Raw genomic sequence first — 14,733 nt, 5'->3', positions numbered from 1 at the left:
TTTTCAAATGTCAGGTATCCATAACAAGTTCTGGACCATACTGCAAATAGAGGTTTTGCTTTAACTTAAGGAATGTGTCTCAGAATAGGTATGAGTCCAGGCTAGTTTTATAGTCTTCTCTCATAGGACTGTACTGTATGAAAAAACAAAAGGAATATAAATTGAGGGCACATAGTAGTTCTTTAATCAGCTCACAAAGAATTGAATGTGAAGAATTAACAACACTGATATCATAAAAGAAAACACCCAATTCTTTGTAAGTCTTTTAAAGGCATCGTGTACGAGGCTGTGTGCACTATTATCTCCTAACACATACAAAATACTGTGGTGATGCCAAGACCAGGAAGAAATATCACATAAGCCCCACATTTAATCCTTCAAAAGAGCCTACGGGGAAGTCAGGAAGAAAACTTCATCACCAAGTCAAGATCTCACTATTTCCAACATGGCAAATATTTACTCTATGGCACATATTACAAAACTGGTCATTGCTTACACAGTATAAATTATATACATTTGCAAAATGCCAGTAAATTATTGGTGTCTCTGCATTCTTATTTGCAAGCTATTAATTAAAAATTAGTTACTGGGCACACAGCACGCAGTAGGCCTCATGTGAGCTACTGAGGATAAGACGAAGTGCAGCCCAGCCGAGCCATGCTCCAGGAGCTAACACTGAATACAGAAGACACAGAGCCAAACACATCCCAAATGCAACATGACAGAAGTAAGGACCAACATAAGAATGCTCTTGGGGAGGTGTGTTAGCCTTAGGGCGAGGCCAAGGTTTTTCAGATGAATACATGCCTAACTGGAATTTAAGAATATAAGCAAAAGTGTGTAAGTTCAACAGCAGGAGTCCTGACAAAGGCAACAGCATGGATATACTTGTACAATATATGGTTCATGATGTGTGTGTTTCAAAGTAGAGAAATAAGACTGGAGAGAGATGTCATCCTCAACAGTTTACTGGAATCCTATAGGTGATGGGGGAAGAGCTCTTAGCAGGAGAGAGAGCAATAAACAAATCCTAGTTTTAAAAGACCCACTGGCAGTATGGAGGACTGAACGTAAGAGAGAACTAGGGAGAGAAGACTGTTAGAAGATTATTGCCATAGTTAACAACTATAGGTGGCAAGTAAAGCTGGCCATGGTTTCTGATGTGAGACGTGGTGAGCATGGGAGGACACCTTTAAGCAGCCCTATGGCAGCCCAGTGCCTGCTGTCTCTGGTCCACCATGAGGCGACACTTCCAAAGGCTTTTCCCAGACAATCATTAGTTCATGTCCATACCCGGCTGAAACTTTCGCAGAACTGTACTACAGCCCAGCCCTCCCTTCCTCACCTGCTCACAGGCATCACAGGTGTCACCTGTACCAGGACTGAAGGCTGTCCCTGTCTACAACTGCTCCCACCCCTTCATCCTTCACAGTTTCCTAAAAGACTTCACCTTTACCTTACCCCCACTGGCCTCTGCTTCCCTGAGGATGGCACCCAGAGCCGAGCACAGTTGGCATTCTACAACACATTTTAACTAGAAAAATAAGGCTTTGTAAAATGATTTTTCTTTAATTATCAGAAACTTTGAGGATATCTTTGAAGATATAAAAATGTACAAGGGTACTTCAAAAAGTTTGTGGAAAAATGGAATTAAAACAATGCAAATCCTTCCATGAACTTTTTGAAGATGCTTCACATTTACTGTGGTGAGTGAAATACTCAATGAAGTTAAAAATCACACCCACTAAATTTAAATACCGATGGGTCTAAAAACCTTAACTTCTCTATTATTGTTATTTTTATTCGTTTAAACTACCCCGTACATTTTTGGGTCTGTTTTTCTTCTTATCCGAGCTGTTAGCTAAATCACAAAAAGTAGCAGAGTGGGATTAAAATTAAGTCTAATTCAAAAGCTCAAACTTTATGAATAACTGCAGTTGTTTACAATCAATATATACCGCCAACAAAATACAGCAAAGGTTATATAATAAAATCAGGGAAATCAGTTGCACTGAAACCTTGCAGTACTATAAAACCTTTCATATACAAAAGGACAGTATGCAAAGCACACAGTATGCTGGCGTTTAGGTTTAGTTAGCTACAAACTCATGCTAGCTCTGCACTCGTGACCCAGGCGGCAGCAACACAGCAGTCTCCACTCACACGGCACTCGCTCCACGTGGTTCTGAGTGATCCACAGGAACTACCAACATGTCCGCTTTACATTTAAGGAACTGAGGCACAGAAGTGACCTGCCCATGACAGCACAGTTTGTAGATGACAGAGTTGGGATTAAAACTCAGGTAATCTGATTCCACAGCTTGTGTTGTTCTGAACTAGTATGCTGTGCCAATACCAACACAAAGCATACAATTTAGTTGTAAGAGGCTTAATCAACCTGCCAGGCTCATAAAATATCAAGAAGGGAGAAGCACTAAAAGATCCCTTGTTATTGGCCCAGGCAGAAAATGTAATCATGATACCAGGTAGGCAGAGCAGGTGCTTAGAGTAGGGCCACAACACATCCAGGAGGGCTTTGTGTCTGAACATTTCTGACCCTACGTCACCAAGAAATGCTTCTCCAGTTCACCAGAACACAGATGTCTCCAGAAGACACAGAGGTGCACTCCCACACAAGTGGACTGCCATGTAAGACAGACAGTGAATAAAATGTTCGCTTTAACCTGGGCCACAGCTCAGATGCAGGCACAGTAAATGATATTTACCTCTCTGGCACAGAGGGTCTAAAAATTCTTGTAAACCATTTGGAATGTTTCTGACAACATCACAAGAATAGCCATCTTCTGGCAAAAGAAAAGGCAGCTGCAGGTCAGGATCCTCCTCCAACTGCACTTCCCTCCCATCACTGCGGGCTAATTCATCAGCGGTGTTTTCAGCAACAGCCACTACATTTTCTATAAGATCCTGTTTGGAAAACGAAAGCAAAATTAAAAAGAGATGCTCAGTGACTGGTGCATGTGACTAACAACTACTCAAAACCTGTTGATTGCTGTAGCACAGCTTATCACACAGACACACAGATACAGGGTTCTGGAGGGATAACAAATTGATCCCTACACTCAAAATCAGTCTTGTAAAGCAACAATACATAAGCAAGGTGCACACATTTTATGTATGAACCAAGATATTTAATTATTTATTAATCATTAAATTAATTAATTATTAATTTCTAATAACCTGTAGCTTTAAATTAAAAAAAAACCTGTTCAATCACAAGAAAATGTGTACTTTCTCCCTTTTCCAAAGTAGTCATTTTTTGCAGGCACAATCTTTAATATCATTAATACTTAGTTTATTTTTGCAGAATGTTTAATGTCATAGGGAATAGCTCATACAATGTTAAATATAAATAACCAGGATAAAATATTTATGCAGTATTTTTATATACATCATTTAAAAATACATCAATATACATAATTTCTGAATTACGGATTTATGGATGATTTTTAAAAACTCTTTGATATAGGGCCGAGCCCGTGGCGCACTTGGTAGAGTGCTGCGCTGGGAGCGCGGCGACTCTCCCGCCGCGGGTTCGGATCCCATATAGGAATGACCAGTGCGCTCACTGGCTGAGTGCTGGTCATGAAAAAGACAAAAAAAAAAAAAAAAAAAAAAAAAAAAAAAAAAAAAACTCTTTGATATATAACACACATACAACAAAGTTAAAAAATCTTAACTATACAGCTCACCAGCTCAACCACCACTTCCACTTCCATTCAAGAAATGCAACAGTGGTCCCTTAGAAACCACCCCATTCCCCCAAACCTGTCCTCTCCTTCTTTAAAGGGAATGACGGTCCAAGCTTCTAGCACCGTGGGTTACTTTCATATGTTCTTTAAATGTATACAGATGAAAGCATATTATTCATATTTTGCATATTGCTTTTGTACAAATAATGTCATAGTCCTCATCCAATTTGTTGTAAGTAGCTATAATTCTTTCTCACTGCAGTGTGATATTCCTTTATATGGCTATGACATGATTTATTTATATGATGTACTGCTGATTTGGTGATTTCCAGTTTTGGGCTATTTTGTGCATGTCTTTTCTTCACATAAATTCAATACTGAAGGTTGATCCATCTACCTACCTAACTTACACAATTCTCAGGACACATGTTTAACTGTGATTTCCTGTATTTGCAGCATTTCTCTCTGTATCGATAACCAACGCTGTAGATACTGTGAACTGTGTGAGAGGTAGCTATGCCAGAACTCCAGGCTCTGTTCTGGATAAGACCTGGATTTTGCCATTTGGATGCCTTGAGCAGTCTGGGAGGAAGGTATGCAATGGACACCTGCTTGAGTCTGCTGCTGTTGTTGCTAACACAAGATGACACTCGTGGCTATGGTGCAGCTTTGGTGCTCTGCTGCACGGTCATGGTGGTACGTGTCGTAACTCAACAGTTGAGGGGCAACCTCCTCACTTCCTCTCCTCTGGTTCTTCCAACAATTTTCCAATGATTCCCTGAATTAAACCCTTTCTACTTAAACACTTGCATACTTTGTTAATTGCACTGAACTCTAACTCAGACATCAGGGGCAAAATGATCTAAGACAGTGTTAAATAAACTAACTCAATAAATATGTTGTTAAATAAGTTTTTCTTTCATTTTTTTCATCCACACTTCCCTGTGCAAACATGTCCCCCACTGTGTGGTAATGCGGCAACATTCACTTACCGCTGGGATAAAAGGCTCATCAGGTGCACAGTGATAATTCTGTAATAAGGCTTGAAGTTGTAGTGAATTTAACTTAAAGCAGGTGCTATTTATATTTGGTATGTCATCAGGTGCATACTTATCCATGGTAAGCAAAGTGGTTGCCTATTTCAAAGAAAAAATGAAATACCATGATTTAAAAGAATTTCTAAATCTCCTTTATGTAATATTTGTACAATGTAATAACTTGCTAATTTAATTTTGAAATCTGGGATTTTTAAAAAAAACACATTTCCACTAACATTAACTATATATACATTAAATGGAACTAAAAGCATTGTCCTGTAAAGATTTTTAGATGCTCCTTAATTTTACTAAAACATATGTATAATTAGGTTCAATTATTTATGTTCACAAAGCATGTAAAAAATGCTCAGAATGTGACTGTATTTGGTAACAGGGTCTTCACAGAGATAATTAAGTTAAAATGAGGTCAGTAGGTCCAAAGTGATTGGTATCCTTTCAAAAAGTGGACATCTGGACACAGACACACACACGAGAAAGCCATGTGAAGATAAAGGCAGAGACCAGGAAGATACATCTACAGGTGAAGGAAACCACCAGAAGCTGGGGGAAGAGACCTGGAACAGACCTTCCCCTCCCAGTCCTCAGAAGGAACCAAATCTGCTGACACCCTGACTTCAACTTCTGGCCTCCTAAACAATGTCAGTTAAGCCACTCAGTTTGTGGAACTTTGTTACAGCAGCTCAGGTACTAATACATGACCATTTCACTATTTATATGTATGAAAATCCCCAAAAGGAGAATACTAAGTTTTGGTTGTGTCTAACTTCTAGTCCATCACAGCACCAGATGCCTTCACCATCAAGTGCAGTAGCTGTGGGCATGGGGTCAAAGGGACACACCTGCACAATCCTGCTCAGGTGACAGTCAGCCGCCAGCTCTAGCCCCTGCTTCTCTGCCCACGCTTCAATATGCCCCAACTGCTGACGGATGATCGCTCCCCAATAATGGGAGCACAACCCTGAATCCGGGTCGGTCACTAATCTGTTGAACAGCCACATATTGATAAAGTGGAACAGCTGAGAGAAGAGCTGGATGGTCAGGGCCGCGTTGACCCTGCAGCGTCGCAGCAAAGACATGGCTCCCGTGAGTGTATGCAGCACATCATCTGTCCAGGGGACAGGACAAAAAGACAGGGTACCAAAACGTCATCCAAGAAGAAACTTCTGAATTAGCAGTAAATTTAGGTAATCATAGTTATGGTAATAATTGCTGTTAACCATCTTAAAAACAATAATTCCATTCAAATAGGAAACAGTGACATGGTCTTAAACTACATACAGTTATTAACTAATTACACTTAATATTGTAAGTTCACCCTAAATACCTTTTTTAAAAAGTATGACCATCATGCACACCAAAATGAGAAATACTGGTAAAAGAGATGGTAGTTAGAATTTATTAAAGACTGTCAAATCCAATAGGACATCCCATTTATTCTAAAATACCTCACATTATATATATTTAATATTAAAATAGAGTTAAATGTGAAGGAAGAGAGGCAGGGCAAAAGGGAAGGAGGCAAAAAATATCCTAACCTATTTTTGGTCTTTGCAGACTGTTCTCTTCAGGGTCATCGAGAAAGGCTGGCATGTAATTATTAAGTTCTGTTTGAAGACAGTGAACCAAGTACCTGAAAATATGTAAATAATTTTAATAGTCTCAGCATGATGCACTGCTATTGTCAGACATCATCACATGCAAAACACTCTATACTCTTTAGAAGTACTGCCCATTAAAAAAAAAATTAAGAGTTTTATTCTCGGGATTCTTGAAACACAGCTCACTGAATTCAATATTACTAAATCCAGTACATTGTCCATATACTTATTTATGCTTCTTAGGTTGATTCCATCTCTTGGCTACTGTGAATAGCACTGCAATAGACATGGGTAACTTATGCCTCTTAATAATCATCTTCAATTAAGGTAAATAAAAACCTTTAAAATTAGTTTTGAAAACTGAACAAAAAATATATATGGTTTAATTCTCTATAGAACGGTATCTTCAAAAATGTGTTTCTTACTTAAACGCCATTTGAACCAAGTGTGCTAAAACATCTTGGGCATCCAGTGTGATTCGACTGAGGTCTCGGTCCTGCTTAATGAAGTTGAGTAGTTCAGATGCATTTGCCATCCAGAAGGCAAGTGCTCCTGCAATATTCTTCTGTTTCTGTAGACAGAACAGATTTCCGTAAGCAATGCAGGGTAAACAAAGATGACAGAAATAAAAAGGAATGCTCTTGAAAAGCTGCTGAGGATAGACCAGTACCTCCCCATTTTCACCAAGGTATTTATCACAGATACCAGATATTTGCAAAGGAATTTAGGTGCATACACAGCAATGGGAAGTAAACAACCACTGCAACTAGGATTCATGTAAATAGACATATGGATCTAATTAGCTACAATTTATGAAATCATTAGAGAAATAGAAATATCAAATAATACAACACCAAATTGTAGATCATGCATTATCTGGTAATCTGTGCAGTGTACACACATGTATCTATGGTTACCCACAGCCACCCTGATACTTGTAGTCACTGGCTCGGACACCATGCAACTCAGTATCAAGTACTGATCTATCGCATCCTCTCCCGACCACATGTGCAGGCCAGGCAACCTCAGATGAGATCCAAAGAATAGGAACCAAGGATAAATAACAAAGAGAAGAAACAGAACTTTTGTCATTTCATATCCACACTGAGGTGCATTAAGCAGAAATTATGAAATGCTGATAAAGGTTGCACAGTCAAAAAGGATTTTAGTACTGCATGTTTCAGTTGCTGAATGAGTGTTATGAACTGTTCAGTCCAGTTGCTGTAGTACTGTATTTTGACATGGAAGCAGCATGAGAAACTCAGCTAAGCCAACACAGCTAGGATCAGCTCCCAGCAGTATGTCCTACCTGATCAACCTGGTCTACTTCCTGGAGAAAAACAGACGAGGGGAAATCAAGCAGAACAAGAGAAAGAAACTTGTAAACAATCATGATAGTTTAAAAAAAAAATCAAAACACTAATATGAAGGTACGACATGAAGGTACAACATTTAGTTGTTATTCCCTAATTACATTTTCATTCATGGTTATAAAACAGCTTTGGAAGTATATGACATAAAAGATTAGTTTTTATGTTCTTAATTCTGGCACAATAAGTAAATTTTTATAGAGTTTATTCATAATGATTATGTTACAATAAACACACATAAACATACTGATCTCTTTAAAAGACTGCAAATGAGGAACTTCTAAACATCTTTTAATGATATTATGTGCTTACTACCTAAAGGTACATAAGATGAGAGTCCATTCCCTGGATTAATGAATAAGAATTAAAGAGACAGGAAAGGCCAACAGAAATGATCAAAATAAATGTTGAGAAAGTTGAGAATTTAAAAATGTATGAAGAACTTACATTATACCTATTCTAAAAGGAGTAAATCTTTGTTTTTTGAAAGTAGAATTTAAATTATTCGCTACCATACTTGTTTTCCTCTATTTTAAGATTCCTTCAATTGCATACTAAACTTAAATATGAAGTTAGAAAGACTTGTTTTGATAATGGTGATTTCACTGATTTCACATCAATAAGGAAAAGTCTATCAAGGCAGTTTGGTGACAGGAGTTTCACAATTTAAACAATTTAAACACACTTTAGAAGTCCAAACACAATGGAAGACAATGGCTTTGAATGACAATTGAAAAGGAAATCCATGTTTGTTTACAAAATAATGGTATTAAGATGGTATCCAAATAAAATGACTATCCAAAATGGTATCCAAATAAAATGACTTTCCTTTTTATCTATTTCCTAGCTTGAGTAAAAGAATCATAACTCCATCAAACTCATGCTAATCACTCGACCATGAAAAATTTTGGCCTTTTAAAACAACTCTTGAGGGAATTAAAATTTCATCTTAGTTTCCCTTAAATAATCCTGCCAGGAGAAAAACAACCAAACCACCTAACCATGTTTAGGTAACATTATATAACTAGAGTTTTATAGCTGAATCATATAGCACTGAGAAGTGATTCAGGAAAATTTTAAAACAAATCTATAAATGTACTTTTAAGGACTTTAAAGATTAAATCTTCAAATTATCTATAATATGAAAAACTGCTATGCCAATTTTATCAACTGTATATTGCTAGAGAGTACAAAAAAAACCAAACCATTTCACCAATGGAATAACCTTATTTCCTGAAATTGTCAAAACAGGTTTATGAAAGAATTTCATCCTAAGTCAGAAATATGTTTCATAATGTTCATCATACCTACACATGTACTGTTAAAATAACCAGATAATTACTACCAAAATCACAGCAGGTACATTATAAAAGAGCAAGTGCCTTTTTATAAGCATTAAAATATTCTAAGAAGGTGGTTTCCAGAAACTGAGGGAAGGAAGAAATGGGAGAAACTGCTTAATGGGTAAGGGGTTTTACTCTGGGGTAATGGAAATGTTTTGACGCCAAATAGAGGTGGTGGCTGCACAATACTGTGAATGCACTAAATGCTAATGAATTGTACACTTCAAAATGATTAATTTTATGTTATGTGAATTTCACCTCAACAAATTATTTAAAGAAATATTCTAAGAAAACCCGCAACAGTCTTAACACTTCCTCACAACTACTATTGCAATTTTAGGGGGCTTTCTCATGATCATTATGTTACCACATACTCAGTTTATTTTCAATTATTCTAAAGTTTATATGAAAGAAGTAGAAAGTTTACATTTCTTTTACACTTTTTAAAGTTGTATATTTTTCTAAACTATTTATATAATAAAACTTTTATTTTAGGAAGCTACCTTAAGATGGAATCAAACAAGTAAACAAATCAGAAGCTTGAAAGACACTGACTTCACTGATTTAAAAACTAACTGTAATGGCTGGCCTTGCTTGGCTTTTCAGCGGTACTCACCTGTATGACTCCTTCCATCATGCTCACCATCTTGTTGACGATGGCGATGACCTTGTGAGTGCGCTCTGCAGGGCTGAGGTCAGGTCTGTACTGGTTGGACAATACATACCGACATGCCATATATAACACATATGTAGGGGACAACTTAAAATGGACTGTAGAGCTATTAGTATAATTTATAATGGCGGATAAAAATGAATCTTCAGCTGTGAAAAGATTTCAAAAAAGAAGAAAAAAGAAAGAACAAAAGAACCATGAGAATCAGAGAAAAATGGAACAAGAAATAATTCACTAACAATGGAACCTGAAATTACTCACCACTTTCCCTGAATTCAATGCTTGCAGGCAGTATCAGTTCAGGCCCAGGAACATCCTGAGTCCTACAGGAAGAGAGTTGACATGCGTAAAATAAGGTCATGTGGCTACCAGTATCACTAACAACCTGTGTAGATTTCTGAACGTACTTTTAACATCTCTACAGATTTTCAAATGTAAAGTAATAAATAGCACAACACCTCGTTTTCATACGCAACCTATTCAAATATTTAGATGTATGTACTGGGAGTGATCTTATCACATCTCCTCACAGAAGGTTAGTTCCTTTAAGTGTATACTTCCATCACGAGAACAGATCTGATACATGATTCTGGACTGTTAATGGACACTTCGTGTCTACTATAGAGATCAGGCTGTCTTGCACCTGCTGCAGCTATGGCTCGAGTAACACTGAAAAGACACAAACAAAAACTAAACCGTGTTGAGCTTGAAACTGAGTTCTTACAAATGAAAGAAAACTTCCTAAGAGCTAGGCATTATTTGTCTTTCTCTACTGATACAAGGTTAGACAACCCCTGAAAGTTTCTTCAGCAATTCATGATGATCATTTTTCAATGTTCACAGTGATGCATGCTTTAAAAAAAGACACTCTACTCATTCACATTTTTTCTTAAAGTCACATAAATTCCAGGTACTTTCCATCATTTAGCCTGATACTACACAAGTAAGGAATTATCAAAAAAATATAAACAAAGAGAAACCACAATTTGGAACATTTCTAAGAAGCAGCATTGTGCTAATGTTTATAGTATTTCTGGGTATTCAGGATCAAACTAATTCAAATGCTAGGTACATTTCTACTTCTATAAAAGAGTTCTTCAAAGAGTGCGTCATCACCCATTGGCAGGGCCTAGGGTGAACACTGTTTTGTGAAACTCCTATTCCAGTTACGAATATACTTATGTGTGTGTCCACCAGGGCACCATGTGCTGTGACCATGGTCAAAAACATTTTGAAAGCCATTCCTAAGCACAGTTTCCAAAATGTGTGAGATAACTACAAATCTAGCTCAAATCTCCTTATCTTAATAGATTCATACTTTTCTCAATGTATAATGCTCAGTTTAAATACCCATTCACTTAGGTGATTAGAACGTCAAGCCGTTTATTATCCTAATTTAGTTTGCTACTAGCTATATTTTATGGATAGTATTTACCAAAAACCAAACAGGCAAGTGATTAGCTTCCTTAACATTTCAGTATCTTTATCATTTTAATTAAACTTTAACAGAGATGATGATGAAGAATGCTCAAAAACTCTGTCTCTGAAAAAATAAGAAATTTAAAACTAACAGCAAAAGCCAAGGAACATGTGTTTTACTTTTCTGAAAACTTAATTGAAAATTAAATAGTAGGGAGTATAATGACCTACATTGAAACTAAACTACCTACTGAGTTAAATATTGCCTTAAACCGGGGTCAATATTTATTCAAATAAACCTTCATATTTGGTGAAATGAAAAGGCAACACAGTTATCAGAATATCTTAAGCTGAAATACTCCTGAGCAACTTTAAAATGACAGTCACTTTTAGCAGCCACATTTCAGTCTATTAATCTTAGACAACTAGAAATGAACTGCCAGAATTAAGTATTTCAAATCATTGGTCCACTCATCTAATAATACAAATAATAAAAAACTTTTCTTCAAACATGAAAAAGAATAACTTGTGGTGATTACAAACTTACAACAGTTTATAGAGTGGCTAACTAACATAATTCTGTTCCAACAGCAAATAGTTCTCTTCCCTCCATCATCTTCTCCATGCTCCAAAAGATGAATGAAGAGAAAAGAACATAACCTGAGTTAACACGAACTATTATAATCATTAAAGCAAAAAATGGAAATCTTTTCATCAAATCCATGCTTCCAAATTTATTATCCAGTCTATGAGTTAATAATTTGCAATTAACTCAAGAATTTGGGAAAATAAAGATGCTCTTATAAACAGAATATAATTTTAATACTCGGTTATTTTAAAGTATCTCTCTTATACTGCCATACTTATAGACATCTAAAATTGTAGAATGGCTGTTATTTTCAATTTAATATCCCATAAAATGAACCTGGATAAACTTTACCAGTTGTTTGTGTCATCATTTTAACAAATCTGGTAAAAATAAGGAACTTAAATTGTCATTGGAAAAAGGAAAAAAAAAAAAAAAAAAAAAAAAAAAAACAACTGTGAGTGACAATTAAAAAAAAGTCACTCCCATCGTTCAAAAGGATTTTTTTCCTTGACTAAAATTAGTATTTTACATATTGTATAAAGTGACTTTAGACTATGCCAATTACGTTAAGGATTGCTTACTGGAACACTGCACATGTGAGAACCGGGTAGGAGTGGAAAGAGTGGTTAACCTGCTTTCACCACTGTCTTAATAGCAACACAGTAACATTCACAGTTCAAAATCGATTCAAATAGCCTTAAACAAGTCTTTGGAAAGCAAACTAATCTTACCTTCCAAGCAATTTAAATTGAAATATGTGCTTATAGCAAAAATTAATTTCTGAAATACAATTAATGATCATGTGGCTACGGTGACACTAATATGAACATACTATAAACTGTACATATTTATTAGTTCTTAATTCTGCATAGCCTAAAAAGCATTATCCTAATCGATTTTTCCCCTTCCCATCTGGATTCATTCACTCATTCAAATATTTATGGGCTAAGAACTATGCTGCACACTGCTCAATAACCTTTACAAATACACAGAACAACTTATAATACTAATCTACCATTCTGAACATCTTATTCTATAACACACCACCAAAAACAAATACAAACGCAGAAAGTAAACTACTTATTATTACATCTACTAAGGTTTACATAGACAACAAAAATCTCTCAGAACAACCAAAAGTCTAACGATAAAAATACAGTAAAAACTTGGGATTCCCTTATTAAGCTTCATATCTAGTTACGGTGACGAATGATATTAAAATCTTGTGATATTCAGCGCCCTCTGCTGGAAGACAGGAAATTAAAGAACTGCATCTTCATCACCTGTGACTGAATTGACAGTGGCCCTGGACAAGTCATCTGCTTCAGCCAACTGCCTCAGTTACTGGATCTTTGACAGGGAACACTTAAAATGGCCTCTTCAAAAATCTGAAGAGCACCAGAAGATGAATGCTCCCAGTTTCACTGATGACAATGAGAGCATCATAAAAGCCATACAATATATCCCTATTTCTGTTTGAGTCCATTTAGAGCTCTAGAGCAGAGATGCTCAGCACCAAATAATGCTGCAGTTTAAACCAGTCAGCATTTGTTACTCATCGCCTGTTATTTAACTACCATGTTCAAGGCACTGACATTACTCTTCAACATTTCAACAATTTTAGAGGGCACAAGAAAATGGAATTCTAAGGTGACACACATTAAAAATCACAAGAAAAGGATAAAACAAAAGGTGGAAGTTCTCTGCCCCAAAATATTAGGAAAGAACAATGCCAGAAGAAAAAATAATTCATCCTCCATCTATCTCAACAGAGAAACACATCACATCAGAGCATAAGACATAAAAATACAGCACTCCACAATTCTTAAAAAAGCTATTACAAAATCATTTTTGTCTTTCTGTATTTTTAAGTAGGAAGATTTCTTCCAGAAATGGGTAAAGTGACCAGTTTTCTCTAAATACAGAAATTATGTTTTTATAGAGTAGCAAATTCAAAACAGTAATCTTTTAATTATGTGCCTATTTCAACTTGATAACACCATGACATATAAATGAAGGATGCCATTATTGATGAAACATGTTTTCCTCAGTTCAGTAATATGGAAAGAAAATACTCTTAAATATATTATTGCTAATATTCTAAAACCTCTAAAAATTCAATAATCTGTATGCCAAGCCTCCTCCTAGGAATACATTTACCTGCTTTCTTGTCTGCGATAATCTTGCTGCTGCTCCACTCTGACCATCGGCTTCACCATCCCTCGCTCAGCCGTGCTAGAGGCAGAAGGTACCCTGTCGCTGTCCAGTCTATTGGTGCTCTATGCCAAGGAGAAAGCACAATGTGTTTAGAACGTCTGGCAGACCAACCAAGCTTTCCACGCAGCACTGCAGGTAGAGATCTGATACAGGACTTCCAAGCGGGGGAGGAGAGCTCAGACCAGAAAATCAGACAGCAGTGCTGCGGATGCCATGTCCACAGCAGCATGCCCAAGGCACGTCAGCATTAAGAGAGTAATAAAATGCACAGCCACCTTCATTTGCCAAGAGCACAGGCATGCAGAAGTGGTACACATACAATGATTTTTCTGGAAGTACAATAACAATAGTGATTTTATTCCAAAAAGTTATTTTAAAATCAGGAAAAGGCTGAGAAAATGTGTACAATATGAAGAGTTAGGGCCTTTTGTTTGTTTATTTGTTTTAAGAGCAGATTTAGAAACTGTACTCATTACAGTTCATATCTAATGAATTCAGTAATGAAACTGGCTTATTTCCTGCCCTAATCAACACAGGGAAAAAACATATACTTATATATAATAACCTAAAACAGTATATTTAAGTACTTCTAAACAGTTCACGTTCCTACCCATTTGTATGGCAGACAAAAAGGATGAGTTACCTAAATTAAGAAAACCTTTAGAACAGAATCAAAAAATTTTATATATAATAAGATTCACTGGAGCAAAAAATTCATGTAAAATTTCTTACTACATGTTTACTATAGAAAATGAA

General features: G+C 36.4%; 1 protein-coding gene across 14 annotated transcripts in view; it reads right to left on the bottom strand.

Moving 5' to 3' along the window:
- The window catches only part of AFDN (afadin, adherens junction formation factor), a 132,520-nt gene that overhangs the window by 46,314 nt on the left and 71,473 nt on the right, over nucleotides 1-14,733 (bottom strand). For all 14 annotated transcript variants that reach the window (XM_063096396.1, XM_063096385.1, XM_063096388.1 and 11 more), the window contains 9 exons: nucleotides 13,921-14,039; nucleotides 10,014-10,075; nucleotides 9,696-9,901; nucleotides 7,676-7,696; nucleotides 6,792-6,937; nucleotides 6,304-6,398; nucleotides 5,608-5,873; nucleotides 4,703-4,846; nucleotides 2,727-2,925 (listed from right to left, as the gene is read on the bottom strand). In XM_063096396.1, coding sequence (XP_062952466.1) covers nucleotides 2,727-2,925; nucleotides 4,703-4,846; nucleotides 5,608-5,873; nucleotides 6,304-6,398; nucleotides 6,792-6,937; nucleotides 7,676-7,696; nucleotides 9,696-9,901; nucleotides 10,014-10,075; nucleotides 13,921-14,039 — 1,258 coding nt within the window. The remainder of the gene's footprint in view (nucleotides 1-2,726; nucleotides 2,926-4,702; nucleotides 4,847-5,607; nucleotides 5,874-6,303; nucleotides 6,399-6,791; nucleotides 6,938-7,675; nucleotides 7,697-9,695; nucleotides 9,902-10,013; nucleotides 10,076-13,920; nucleotides 14,040-14,733) is intronic.

Source organism: Cynocephalus volans, chromosome 5 (assembly GCF_027409185.1).
Source record: "Cynocephalus volans isolate mCynVol1 chromosome 5, mCynVol1.pri, whole genome shotgun sequence".
Classification (NCBI taxonomy): Eukaryota; Metazoa; Chordata; class Mammalia; order Dermoptera; family Cynocephalidae; genus Cynocephalus; species Cynocephalus volans.
This window is presented reverse-complemented; position numbering and strand designations above follow the sequence as displayed.